Here is a 13,371-nt window from a genome sequence, read left to right as displayed (position 1 = left end):
GTGTGTGTGTGTGTGTGTGTGTGTGTGTGTGTGTGTGTGTGTGTGTGTGTGTGTGTGATCTGGCTGCAACTATCTTTTCTTTGCATTATCTATTGAACTGAAGATGATGTCTTAGTTAATCGATGAATTGCTTGATCTATGGAACATAAGACAAATTTCAAGTCACCATTTTCCTAGAGATCAAGCTATTGTCATAACAGTCTTGAATAGATTGACACAAAACCAAAAGAATCCCAATTCATCGTGATGCAATGAGAAGAAAGAGCAGCAAAGAATTCCCATATTAGAAGCTTGAAGATGTTTGGCTTTGCAAATGGAATTAAACAGTCAGTCTACCATCAAAATAGTCTGATCAATTAATCATTGCAGCTGCAGTGTGAGTCAATAATCTGACCTAGCTCGTGCACAGGGTAAATACATCCTATCTTTGATGCAGGCGAATGAGCAAAAAAGGCCAAATATGTTTCTTATTTAGACGCCCTATTATGCATTTGGGGTTTACTGGGCTCTTTTTGAACATAAAAGCATGTAAACTGTAATACAAATATGAAACTTAAAATGAGCATCACATGTCCTCTTTATGCACAGCTGAATGAGGATTTCTGAAACAGCATTCTTTGCCATGACAGGGTGCAAATAGAGAGACTGAATGAGAGAGGATGAAGACTTCCAGACAGTGATTTACACAGACTAATGGGCAGATGGAGGGGGAATTGAAACCCAGAGAAGTAAACAGGAGTCCAAGAAAAATGAACTCAATTGCACACATTAGAGGCGCTGTTGATTTTGTCCTAATCAGGTTGAGGATCCAAAACCCCGTTTGAAGCTGACCCCGGCAGCCGCCTCACTCTCGCTCCCAGTGAGAGCTAACACACATCTATATTTACGCCCACAGTGCAGGGATTGGCTGGAATATGAGTGATGTGTTATGTCTGCATGAACTGCTATCACATCCATGCCTCTGCATCTCTCTGCATTCTCAAATGCATACTGAATAGTATTGTAAAAAATGGGTCTAGGAAAAGGAGTTATCCCACATACTTCATTGACAAGGATAAGGAAGAGGAAAATATGGATGTTGTATCCAACAGTTTCAATGATTTCTTTGTAAATGTTGGACCTGAATTAGCAGGTAAAATCCCTGATGGAGGAACATCAGAAAAAAAACTGGAAAACGTAATAAAACGTAATCCTTTCTCAATGTTCCTCACAGCAGTGGATGAAAGGGAAGTAGTTGATATTGTAACGAAATGTAAAAACAAAAATCTACCGATTGTGATGACATTGACATGACTGTATTAAAAAAGGTTGTAGATGTTATTTCAAAACCATTCACACACATATGTAACTTATCATTCCAAACTGGTGCATTTCCTAACAAAATGAAAATAGCAAAAGTCATACCTTTGTTCAAAGCTGTCTCACTTCTACCACAACTCTCAAAAATTCTTGAAAAGCTTTCCAATAACAGACTGGACAATTTCATAGAAAAACACAAACTTCTCACCGAAAGTCAATACGGATTCAGAGCCAATAGATCAACATCGATGGCTTTAATAGACTCACTTGAAGAAATTACTAGCTCAATTGATCAAAAGAAACATGCCATTGGAATATTCATTGACCTAAAAAAAGCATTTGACACAATTAATCATGACATATTAATAAATAAACTGGAACGTTATGGAATCAGGGGTGTAGTTTGGGAATGGGTTAGGAGTTATTTAACCAACAGGCAACAGTTTGTGAAGCTGGGAGAGTGTTGTTCTTCATATTTGGACATTACATGCGGTGTCCCCCAGGGGTCAGTATTGGGGCCGAAACTATTTATTATGTATATTAATGAAATATGCAATGTATCGACAGTACTCAAGTTTGTTTTGTTTGCTGATGACACTAATATATTTTGTTCTGGGGACAATGTACAGCTACTACTGGAAGAGATCACAGCTGAAATATGCAAACTAAAGTTATGGCTAAACAGTAATAAGTTATCATTAAACTTGAATAAAACAACATTAATCATATTTGGAAATAGCAATACACTAGCATCCATTAAGATAGATGGGATTTTCATTGAGAGTTAAAGAACATAAATTCCTTGGAATCACAATTGATGAGAAACTGAGCTGGAAACCCACAAACATATTCATTCCAAAGTCTCAAGAAGTATTGCAATATTAAACAAGGCAAAACAGATTCTTGATCAAAATTCCCTCTATATTCTTTACTGTTCTTTGGTGTTACCTTATTTAAGTTACTGTGCAGAGGTTTGGGGCAGTAATTATAAAACTACAACACAATCCCTATTTACTCTACAAAAAAGAGCAATAAGACTTATTAGAAATGTCGGCTATAGGGATCATACAAAGCCATTATTCTTAGAGCTAGAATTATTAAAACTGTCAGATCTTGTTGAATTCCAAATTGCACAAACCATGTTTAAGGCAAAAAACGTTCAATTATATTCAGATATTGTTCAATGAAAGACAAGGGAATTATAATTTACGTGGTTCATTTGTATTCACTAATGTTAGGGTGCGCACAACAAAGAGAAGTGTTTGTGTTTCTGTTTGTGGGGTGAAGATCTGGAACAATGTGAGTGAGGAGCTAAAGGGATGTCAATGTGAGTGAGGAGCTAAAGGGATGTCAATGTGAGTGAGGAGCTAAAGGGATGTCAATGTGAGTGAGGAGCTAAAGGGATGTCAATGTGAGTGAGGAGCTAAAGGGATGTCCATCAAACTATTCAAAAAGAGGTATAAAGACACCATTCTCACAAGGTACAGGGATTGCTAAACCATAACTGTTTATATTCCTGTTTTGTATTCAATTTATGAATTTGTGTATGTACATATGTGTATATATATATATATATATATATATATAAATATATTGAGACCATTCTCCTAACTTGCCTGTATATATTATATGAATGATTATATAAATTATTCAAGGTTAAAGTATACATTGATATTGTATGTTAACATATATTAAGATGCAAAAAGAAAAAAAAGAAAATGTAAAAAAAAAGGGAGAAGGGGTCGGATTAAATAAGTGTGAACTTCTTCCGACCCCTTTTCGGACGTGTACTTAGCTAAAGCTTTGTTGTTTATTGATATCAGACAATACTACAGATTATTCAATTATTAATTACATATTTCGTTTTGTTATTGCATTCATTTGTATAGTACTGTATCATGTCTGCATCATCTTTTGTTTCATTTGTATTTTCTTTGGTTTTACACGCTCGAAATAAATAAATAAACTAAACTAAACAGCATCAGCATCGTCTCCACACCTCTCTCGCATGACTCAACTCTTTCCTTCCCATCACCCCATCTGTGCCCATGTCTTTGTCTCTCCGTCCGTCCATCTGTCGCGCTCTCTCCCTCTCCGTCTTCTTCGCCTAATGTGCGTAAAAGTCTAGAAAACACGAGTGACCAGTAACACACATGCACCCCCTCAACCTCCTCCTCCTCCTCCTCCTCCTCCTCCTCCTCCTGCGTCATTTGCTGACACACACTTATAGGAAGAGCTTAAATGAATTGACAATCAGCAAAGAAAGAGGGGCTTCCCAAACTGAAGGGGAGCAACAGAGAAGGTTAAAGGGAACAATTGTTGATATGAAGTGGAATGAAGGGGCTGCAGATGAAAATTAGCCTTCAAATTGTGGACATATACATGATGGACTTAATGTTAATTAATGTTCATTGTACCTTTTTTAATACACACCATACAAACAGGTGCAGGTGTGGTGGTGTTAATGAGAGGGAGATGTAGATAAAAGAGCCACCCCTCTCATTAGTTTCTCCAGGGATGAGGGGGGGTTGAGGGGGGGGGGGGGGGAGACGTGATTCAGGAGCAAGAAATAGGTGCAGAGATGACTGAGGGGCGGATCGATACGGAGAGACGACGTAAGAACAAAAGAGGTGGAGACTCAGCTTCACTGTGGAGGAAAACCCTCAGCTGCCTTTTTCCTTTTTACTCCAAGATTGTTTAATGTGTGTGTGTGTGTGTGTGTGTGTGTGTGTGTGTGTGTGTGTGTGTGTGTGTGTGTGTGTGTGTGTGTGTGTGTGTGTGTGTGTGTGTGTGTGTGTGTGTGTGTGTGTGTGTGTGTGTGTGTGTGTGTGTGTGTGTGTGTGTGTGTGTGTGTGTGTGTGTGTGGTGTGTGTGTGTGTAGGAGTGATCAGTGTGAAGGAGGAGGAGGAGGAGGAGGGTAATGGAGGCGAGGAAACCGCTGCAGTGCATTGTTAGGCTGAGCACACACAGGAGAGGGAGACAGAGAGAGAATCCCCCATTTTAGCTCAACAATATTACGGCAGTGCAGAGATATCTACAACAATGGCAGCCCGGCGCTCTCAGCAGCGCGCCATTGATCCTGGCAACCCAATACACACTAAACGCTTTGACCTCTCATTAGAATAATAATAATGCCTGTGGATGTTTTTTTCTCATTTACAAATGATCCAGTCATTGTCAGTCTTAATATCTGTTTAGGTGAATGTAACAAAAGGCTGCACATTAGAATGGATATCTGGAAAGATATTTAGATTATTTGTTATTCATTATATTATGAGTATTTGTTTGTGTTTACATAATGCTAATAACGCCCTCCTCGCATCTTTATTTAGCCCCTATCTATCTCCTCCAGGCATACTGACTTACTAACCGGATCTCTTCTAAGACACTGCACCGGAGCGAGAGAGAGAGCGAGAGAGCGAGAGAGGAGGAGCCTCCGACTGGAGACGAGATGAGAGAGAGTGAGAGACGAGAGAGAGAGAGAGAGTAGAGGAGAGAGAGAGAGAGAGAGAGAGAGAGGAGAGAGAGAGAGAGAGAGAGAGAGAGAGAGGCAATAAGCGAGAAGCTGAGAGAGTCGCAGGAGGAAGAGGGAGAATGCTCGGTGTCCGGGTAACACTTCCACGCTTGTATCCAGGGCCTTTGTGAATACACCATGGGATGCATCGGCTCCAGGACACTGAGTAAGCCCCGCTTCTCTTCCCTCTCTCATTGCAGACTAGAACGGGGTTTGGTTGGGGGGGAGAAGGAGGATGAGGAGGAGGATGGGGGGTCTTGCGCGAGACTGTGTAAGGACCGGCTTTACATTTATACGTGTGTGTGTCTCAGGTGTTTGTTTTGTCTATCGGCGCAGTGTGTGAGCACAGAGACACAGAATACAGGCAGAGGTGTCAGAGACAATATGTGTTCAAATGTGTGTGTGGTTTGCCTCCCCCACCACCCTTCTCCCCCTTCCTCCCTCCTTCCATCCCCTGATTTATGATGGTTGTGTGTGTGTGTGTGTGTGTGTGTGTGTGTGTGTGTGTGTGTGTGTGTGTGTGTGTGTGTGTGTGTGTGTGTGTGTGTGTGTGTGTGTGTGTGTGAGAGAGAGAGGCAGAGCGGGATGGAGAGAGGGAAACGCTGTAATAGTGCTTATTTATAGAGCCAGGAGGGGGGAAAGGACACAAGGGAGAATGCCATTGTCAGGGGCGTATACACACTTTGTTGTTATTTGCATGGATAGATGGGGGATCAAAGAAACGAGCAGCAGAGGAAGCATTTCAGTGCAGGGAGGAGGGGGGAGACGGACCGATGGTGGTGGTGATGGGGAGAGGGAGAGGGAGAATACGTGCAGGATAGGGTGTGTGAGATTGTGAGAACCCCCCTGAATAAACACACATGACATGTTAAACTGCTGCAAGGTGGGGACACACTCGAAGGGGTTGTACGTGTGAAAGAACGTTAGTATAGTTGCAGTGCATAGCCAGGACGTCTTAGCATGTAGCTGCAAAGGTACAAATAAACACAGACTTCCTTTGCGTTGAAATATGAATGAAGCACTTAGCACATCAGGCTCTTAAACACATCGAACGCATGTCTCCGAACACGTCCTACGTCACTCTGAGACGTGCATAACCTTAGCAGGGGTCATGGATGTCAAACACAGGTTACAGACTGCATCTCCACTGTGTGCATGTGCAGGAGCGTTTTCAATATATCTGGGATATGCAAGCACATGACACAGTTAGCAAAGCAGGGGTGAACTGAATACAGCAGGAGCGGTGTCTCAGTGGACACATTGCAGAGCAGCAGAGTTAAGATGCTTTGTCAACACTCAGGTCATGACAGGAGACCTTACGCAGCACCGCGGGGAGAAATGATGGTATTGAAGAGGGCATAAAAGCTTTTTGGACACGATTAATCTGATTCTGACGCATATTTTTAGACAAGATTTCAATAAGGCTGCTCCGGTTATAGTTTCAAGGCATTCATTCAAGGTATTCAAGGCTTTTATTGTCATAATACAGTTATGACAATGAAAATCTTAGGTCACAGGCTCCTCGAACAGTGCAACACAATAAAATAGGTAAAATAGTGCAAGTACATAGAAATAAAATAGAATAGAAATACTGCAAGAAGAGTCCATACAAGTAATTGGAATATTGATATATATATAGGTTACAAACAGATGAATGTTATGGATTCAAAAGCTCAGGTGTTTAACCGTCTAAATCAGTGGATACGTGATGTAGAGCTGGAGTATATGCAACACACACTTGCAAATACCCCCGCATGTGAGCACTGTAATCTGTGTGAAAACAAACAGTCGTTACGAGAAGTGGCCCATGTGCCGAGTTTCTCCAGTAAGCAGCGGGATGCGGAGCAGTCTGCAGGCGTGGTTGTGTTTACCCTGGGTGAGGATGGCTGTAGTGTGTGCTATTGATCGGCCTTCTCAACTGCAGTCCACTCTGCCAAGCGGAGATCAACAAGAGGAGCAGCATCTGTACGGGCGGGAGTAGCCCTGATGTGTCTGCCTGCCCTCCTGTAACTCTATCTCTCTCTGCTCCATCATATCTGATATCTGTGTGTACCTGAGCAATGCTGTGGCAAGAGTTGTGTCTGTGTGGGAAACACTATGAACAGCATGTCGAGGGACTACATTCTGCACTGTTTACTACATGTTATGGAGCTCACAACGGAAGTGGCACTAGGTCTGTCATGATAGCTGTTTATGTTGGGCAATATATTCCCTAAAAAGTCGTTGCGATACATAAAAAGATTGGGAATACAAGAAGACACTTTTAGGCCACTGATATAACGATAGCGTAAAGGCACAATAATAACCTTTTAAAGTGCAATGCAACTCTCCTTCTTCAGAATATTCAGGTATTGCAATAGGATTGTGATTTAAAAAGAATGTAAATAAAATATAGGCACACAAGAAGCAAATTGAAAAAAGTGTACTCTCAGGCTCTGTTATTAAAAATGCTTAAATTCTGTGCTGCCTTACGTTCTCTTAAGAGTGAAAACACGGCTGTTTATTCCCGATAATTGTTGGTTAAAATGTAGCTGACATGTAAACAAACAGGCATGTAAACACAACGGGCATAATCGAGGTTATCAAATATGATCAAGGTCACATCTGTAAGTATGTAAAGGTCGTTAATGTAATTATTGTGACGAGCTTCGGTGACGCAGAAGAAACTATAGTGCAATATTCTTAGTGATAACAATACCTATAGCTAACTATATTATCCCCGGTTAGAGTCAACACTTTACCATACATATATCCTGTTATGAGAGGTGGGCGGTACACATTCATTCAAACAGAAAACCCCACACGTTAGAAGCTCCAGGCTGAAAAGCATTATCTTGCAGACCCTCATGCATGCAGGCAATGAGCTGAGTTGTTATTGTCATTCTGCGTCACCTGACAACATGCAGCCATTTATGCATCAACACACAACATAAAAACATGAGGAAAAGAAAACAAACACAGCGATGCATGTTTTCCCGCCGACAGCCGCAGCAGAAACACCAGTGAGATGTTCCCTCAGATCTGTACCTCCACACATGGGAGAGCGTTGCCTTCAGGGAGTTCTGCACCAAACAAGAAGTGTATTTTAAACAATACCGAGGAGTTTTGCTGCTAAAAACCTAAAGGAGGCAGAATTTCCTGTGAGAAACTTTTCCTATGTGCACCCAGTGAGGTCATGTTTCATCCCTGTCAGTCTGTTATTATCATATCCTTAATAAACAAGGACCATGCATAGAAATCAAGTCATCTCAAGAAGGGGAAGAAATGATTTATGCCAGATTTAGCTAGTAGCTCATTTCCATCTGCAGTCCCCTGGGCGTGTACACACATAACAAACAACAAACAATTAAAGCAGCGAGAAGCAAAACTCCAATGCTTGATGGCCGTAAATGAAAAGGAGATTTAGCAGAGTCTGCCTTAGTGTGATGTTTCAGTCTGAGTTCAGCGCTGATCTTGAGGATCAGATTTTGTAGCGACATCTCAAAAAGTTGTAAACAGATTCTAACATGGGACAAGGCAGAAATGCTAAACAGTCCACAACCATGGGCCGTTATCTGAATAGGGAGAAAAACTTCATAGGTGCTGAGAGATGTTTTAGGATCATGTTCAGGTTCATATGTATGTAGTTGGTGTCTCTACTGGGACATGTCTCCATGCTTTAATGTTCAAAAAGCTCTTTGTTTTTCTCATACTGCCTGTGCACCTCTTTTCTTTTCTGGTTTCTGTCTGAAACCAGAGGCCAGTCTGCTCGGATTGGTTAGCTGGCCGGCTCTGTTGTGATTGGTCAACCGCTTAGAGATGTCCCGCCCCTTAGCCTATCACGCACAATGTGTTGGAGCGCTAGCCAATACAATTGTGTGATGTCACCAGTAGCGTGGCGTGGGAAAAAAATTAGGGGAAGCCAATAATACGTCCTTTCTTTTGGGTCGGGGGTGTGGTGGTCAATGTAATAACGTAACCAGATGAGTAATTACAGCACCCGGTATCATTTTACACACATTTGTATCAGATGCAGGACTTACGCCTGTTATCTAACCGACAGGTCCGCACGCACTCTCCAGCCGAAACTCTAATAAGCATTCATTCATTCACAAACTAAATCAGGAGACCTTTAACGTTTTACGTCCGATTTGCTCCTTTGTTCCTCGCTGTACACAGCTCCAGTTTGGGCATTGGCCTGTCATCAGATTGTATTTGTTGTTGCTGCTGTAGCGGAAGTTTAGTACAATTATTTTTGATGAAATACTCCAAATCTCCACCCTACATAATTGCACTTGCTTCAGTTGCTTGCTACTTTCTAACGGCGGTGAGAGTGGTGCAGTGACGCTATCTATCTTCTATCGATTAGATTTATGATTAGAAAATGATAAAAGTAGGGTAGACATGTGGATATTATCCGACTGAACAAAACTTGCATTTATCTAACAGGTTCGTTTTCCACTGACCTTATTTCGAGCTATTTTCCTAAATCTTATGGAGAAATCCCATTGCTTTTTTGTCGAGGGAAACCGAGAGCAGCTTACTTCCGGATTTTAGGATGCGTCACTGCAACACTAAGTTGATGCGATTTGATTGGATTGTGAGGCAAGGGAAGCCAGAGGCGGCTGGCTTCCCTTGGCATGGCCCTGACCAATCACAGGTTGGCAGGGGCATCACGTGAGCCTCATCTGATTGGTCAATCCCTCCATTTTTTTTCACCAAGGGAAGCCAGATTCGGCTGGCCTCCTCTCGCAACAGTGAGTGCAATCTACTGTTTTACCATAACACCTAGAGGGGCGCTATTTGTTTCACTCTTTGTAAAATACTCAATGAGAATGGGGGAGAGACGGGCCGGCAGCAACACACAGCAAAGGATAATTATCGAAACAAAACAAAGTGTTTTTATTTATTTATTTAAATTATAACTACAATCCGAAAAAACAGGGGAAGCCTGGCTTCCCTTGGCCTCCGGGAGAAAACGCCACTGGATGTCACTGTGTTATGCTAAGTCCTGCAGCGCTAACGCTTGGCCTGGGATGCCTGGATTCAGCTTTCTGTGGAGGTTATTCTTTCACACACAGTGACGTCACAAGCTACCCACAATGCAACGCGCGCCATATATATATATATAAATACGCCATTTTTCTGGAGGTGCAAAAATCCTGGAGGTGCTAATATAAACAGCTAGCTAACGTAGCCAGGCAGAGCGCACTAGGTTTTTTTTTCTGAATTAACGACCGAAGAAATCGCTGCATGTCTTCGGATTACATCTCTGGACTTGAGGGGTGTGCTCTAGGTCGTTACCAGCGTAAACTAGAGCTGTGTGGGTTGTCGGATTGCCCTTACAGACTGCCTGCAGATGTAGGGAAAAACGATCCTCGAAAGTGGCCTTCGGTCGATTTTGGCAGCATCTACGTCTATCTTCTGGAAACACCAGGTGAATACCCCACTTGTCACAATAATATTATCATGCCAATGCATATATGTGGTATTTTAGAGTTGACTATATTGATTAGTACGGTGGCCCTGAAGTGTAAGACACTACAGCATTTCACAAAACACCACAGCATTTCACATTGGACGGAAAGGGTATTCCTTTAGTGATGTTTGTGATTGGACAGAGCCAGCCAGAGAAGCACTGCTGTGATTGGTTGTTTTTGCTGCCAGTCAAGAAATGACGCTTTGTGATTGGTCAACACCCGACAGTGAAATATGTCCCAACACATCAGCCGTTAGCACACACTCAGAGCTCACAGCTCCTCATATCTGTTCAGAAACTGGACACAAGTTAAACATGTACAAACCACAGACTCTATGTCATGGCGAATACAGTCACTGCTTTATTTATGTCTGTATGACGTTGTTGTGAGTGTGGACGGAGCAGCTACAGGTTAGTTAGCCTGATGGATCCGATTCCATTCAGAAAACACGCATTTTAAAAGCTTTTCGCCTGCCGTCTTATCTGCAGACTTGTCAAAGCGTTAATTCATGGTTTTTACTAACCGTTATCAGTATGTAGTTACTTCGGCATCACTTTGAAACGTGTATTACAATTAAATCACGGTCAAATATGTTCATTTGGTTGTAGTTGGTATCTCCCATAGAATTTACATGGAGATACGCCCCGCCCCCTCTCAGCGCCTCTTGTTTGAATGACAGGAGCAAACACAGCTGACAGCCGCGGTGAAACTCGAGCGATTAGAGCGATGCGAATATTGGGTGGTCTACCATAGTATTTACATGGAGATAAGCCCCTTAAAAACCATGAATTAATAAAGCATTAATTCTGTGTTTACTCCTGTCATTCAAACAAGACGCTGGAGAGGGGGCGGGCCGTATCTCCATGTAAATCCTATCGGAATCGGATCGATCAGGCTAAACTAACCTGTAGCTGCTCCGTCCACACTCACAACAACGTCATACAGACATAAATAAAGCAGCGACTGTATTCACCATGACATAGACAGTCTGTGGTTTGTACATGTTTAACTTGTGTCCAGTTTCTGAACAGATATGAGGAGCTGAGAGCTCTGAGTGTGTGCTAACGGCTGATGTGTTGGGACATATTTCACTGTCGGGTGTTGACCAATTACAAAGCGTCATTTCTTGACTGGCAGCCAAAACAACCAATCACAGCAGTGCTTCTCTGGCTGGCTCTGTCCAATCACAAACATCACTAAAGGAATACCCTTTCCGTCCAATGTGAAATGCTGTGGTGTTTTCTGAAATGCTGTAGTGTTTTCTGAAATGCTGTAGTGTTTTCTGAAATGCTGTGGTGTTTTCTGAAATGCTGTAGTGTTTTCTGAAATGCTGTAGTGTTTTCTGAAATGCTGTTGTGTTTTCTGAAATGCTTTAGTGTTTTCTGAAATGCTGTTGTGTTTTCTGAAATGCTGTAGTGTTTTCTGAAATGCTGTAGTGTTTTCTGAAATGCTGTAGTGTTTTCTGAAATGCTGTAGTGTTTTCTGAAATGCTGTAGTGTTTTCTGAAATGCTGTTGTGTTTTCTGAAATGCTTTAGTGTTTTCTGAAATGCTGTTGTGTTTTCTGAAATGCTTTAGTGTTTTCTGAAATGCTGTTGTGTTTTCTGAAATGCTGTTGTGTTTTCTGAAATGCTGTAGTGTTTTCTGAAATGCTTTAGTGTTTTCTGAAATGCTGTAGTGTTTTCTGAAATGCTGTAGTGTTTTCTGAAATGCTTTAGTGTTTTCTGAAATGCTTTAGTGTTTTCTGAAATGCTGTTGTGTTTTCTGAAATGCTGTTGTGTTTTCTGAAATGCTGTAGTGTTTTCTGAAATGCTGTTGTGTTTTCTGAAATGCTTTAGTGTTTTCTGAAATGCTGTAGTGTTTTCTGAAATGCTGTTGTGTTTTCTGAAATGCTTTAGTGTTTTCTGAAATGCTTTAGTGTTTTCTGAAATGCTGTTGTGTTTTGTGAAATGCTGTTGTGTTTTGTGAAATGCTGTTGTGTTTTCTGAAATGCTGTTGTGTTTTCTGAAATGCTGTAGTGTTTTGTGAAATGCTGTAGTGTCTTGCACTTCAGGGCCACTGTAGTTTTGTTTGTTTATTATTCCAAACATTGTTGGAAAATGAGTGCTGACCAAGGCTGGGTTAAGTTTACTTGAACCTTCAGTAGTTTAAAACAGTTTATTTGGCAAAAAAAAGGTTTAGTCTCAAAGAGTCTATTGAAAAATAAATTCCTCATCATTGAAGGTTATGTTTTAAACTGACGTTTTTACCGTGCTTTAGCCAAGCTGCCCTCAGCACCACGGTTCAGGTGGAGACACACTGGATGTCTGCATCCATCATCCCTTCAGAGCTAGAGGCCTTGAGAAGCAGTCGATAGGAGGAGCACATTCTTCCTCACTTCATCAGCGAGGAAGAGGCAGTGAGATCTGCTGCAAAACAACCGCAGACTGTATTTTCGTCAGTGACAAGTGTGTGTGTGTGTGTGCGTGTGTGTGTGTGTGTGTGTGTGCGTCGTGTGTGTGTGTGTGGTACACAGCTTGTGTATGCTTCATTTCAACAGATGCCAAACACAGTGTTAGTAATTCAGTCACAACACCATGGTCACATTTACAGATATACTGTTGGCACTGCGTTCACCTATCATTATGGCTGAAAGCTACTCACAAAATCAACTTTCTTCCAGTTATAGCCAGACCATACCTGAGAGTGCTGGAAACATTAATCTCTGTATAATTTAGGGCATAGTGTGCAGTGTGAAGATAAATGCGATGGGTCAGGCATTAGTGGGGAAATTATATATATACATGTAGGACGTTATGACAACTCTCATCGCTCTGTTAGCCTCTGAGCAGACTCACTCTTCACTTTATTCTTAGTTAGCTTAGTAAAGGGCCACTGCTGACACACCACTCACTGATTCAGGCACTAAGGCAAGTGTATTTATATAGCACTTTTCTGTACGCGACAATTCAAATTCAAATTAAAAGACTTTTTAGGAATAAATACATTAAAAACACATTATACAATTTTACAACAGACATTACAAAGCAAAGATAATAAAATAATAAGAATAAACACCACAGGTATACAATACATGTTTAAAAGGCATACTGTAGTTTGAA

The 13,371-nt window shown here is 41.5% G+C and overlaps 1 protein-coding gene across 4 annotated transcripts in view; it reads left to right on the top strand.

The window, feature by feature from the left end:
* The first annotated feature begins 4,834 nt into the window (after nt 1-4,834).
* Nucleotides 4,835-13,371, top strand: part of fam131bb (family with sequence similarity 131 member Bb) — a 47,525-nt gene continuing 38,988 nt past the window's right edge. For 2 of the 4 annotated variants that reach the window (XM_034218944.1, XM_034218943.1), the window contains exon 1: nt 4,835-4,979. In XM_034218944.1, coding sequence (XP_034074835.1) covers nt 4,952-4,979 — 28 coding nt within the window. In that variant the 5' untranslated portion in view covers nt 4,835-4,951. The remainder of the gene's footprint in view (nt 4,980-13,371) is intronic. The other 2 variants (XM_034218942.1, XM_034218945.1) reach the window with 2 other exon arrangements.

The sequence above is a fragment of the Gymnodraco acuticeps genome, unplaced genomic scaffold, assembly GCF_902827175.1.
Source record: "Gymnodraco acuticeps unplaced genomic scaffold, fGymAcu1.1, whole genome shotgun sequence".
NCBI lineage: Eukaryota > Metazoa > Chordata > Actinopteri > Perciformes > Bathydraconidae > Gymnodraco > Gymnodraco acuticeps.
This window is presented reverse-complemented; position numbering and strand designations above follow the sequence as displayed.